A 212-nucleotide genomic window follows, 5' to 3' on the forward strand; every position below is an offset into this window, starting at 1 on the left:
TAACAGACTGCAGTGGGGCATGCAAGTCTAAATTTGGACAAGATACAATTAGCAGATGTGACCGCGACGGTGGTAAAGGAACATGTATTTGCAGTTATCCTTGTTCAACTGAAAAACCCCATATCTGAAGTCAGCATTTTTTCAATTTCTATAAAGTATATAATTAAAAATTAATAAAGTCAAAATCTTAAGTGTTCTGGTTTTTCATAAGC

At 34.0% G+C, this 212-nt stretch overlaps 1 protein-coding gene across 1 annotated transcript; it reads left to right on the forward strand.

Annotated features, from left to right (window-relative positions):
* Positions 1 to 5: 5 nt before the first annotated feature.
* On the forward strand, positions 6 to 205 carry LOC109132166 (putative defensin-like protein 170; the record flags this gene model as incomplete). Its single annotated transcript, XM_019243254.1, has 1 exon — positions 6 to 205. A coding segment is annotated over one exon (123 nt), but the record flags the coding sequence as incomplete, so codon positions are not given.
* Positions 206 to 212: the final 7 nt, after the last annotated feature.

This window comes from Camelina sativa, unplaced genomic scaffold (assembly GCF_000633955.1).
Source record: "Camelina sativa cultivar DH55 unplaced genomic scaffold, Cs unpScaffold34012, whole genome shotgun sequence".
Lineage (NCBI taxonomy): Eukaryota > Viridiplantae > Streptophyta > Magnoliopsida > Brassicales > Brassicaceae > Camelina > Camelina sativa.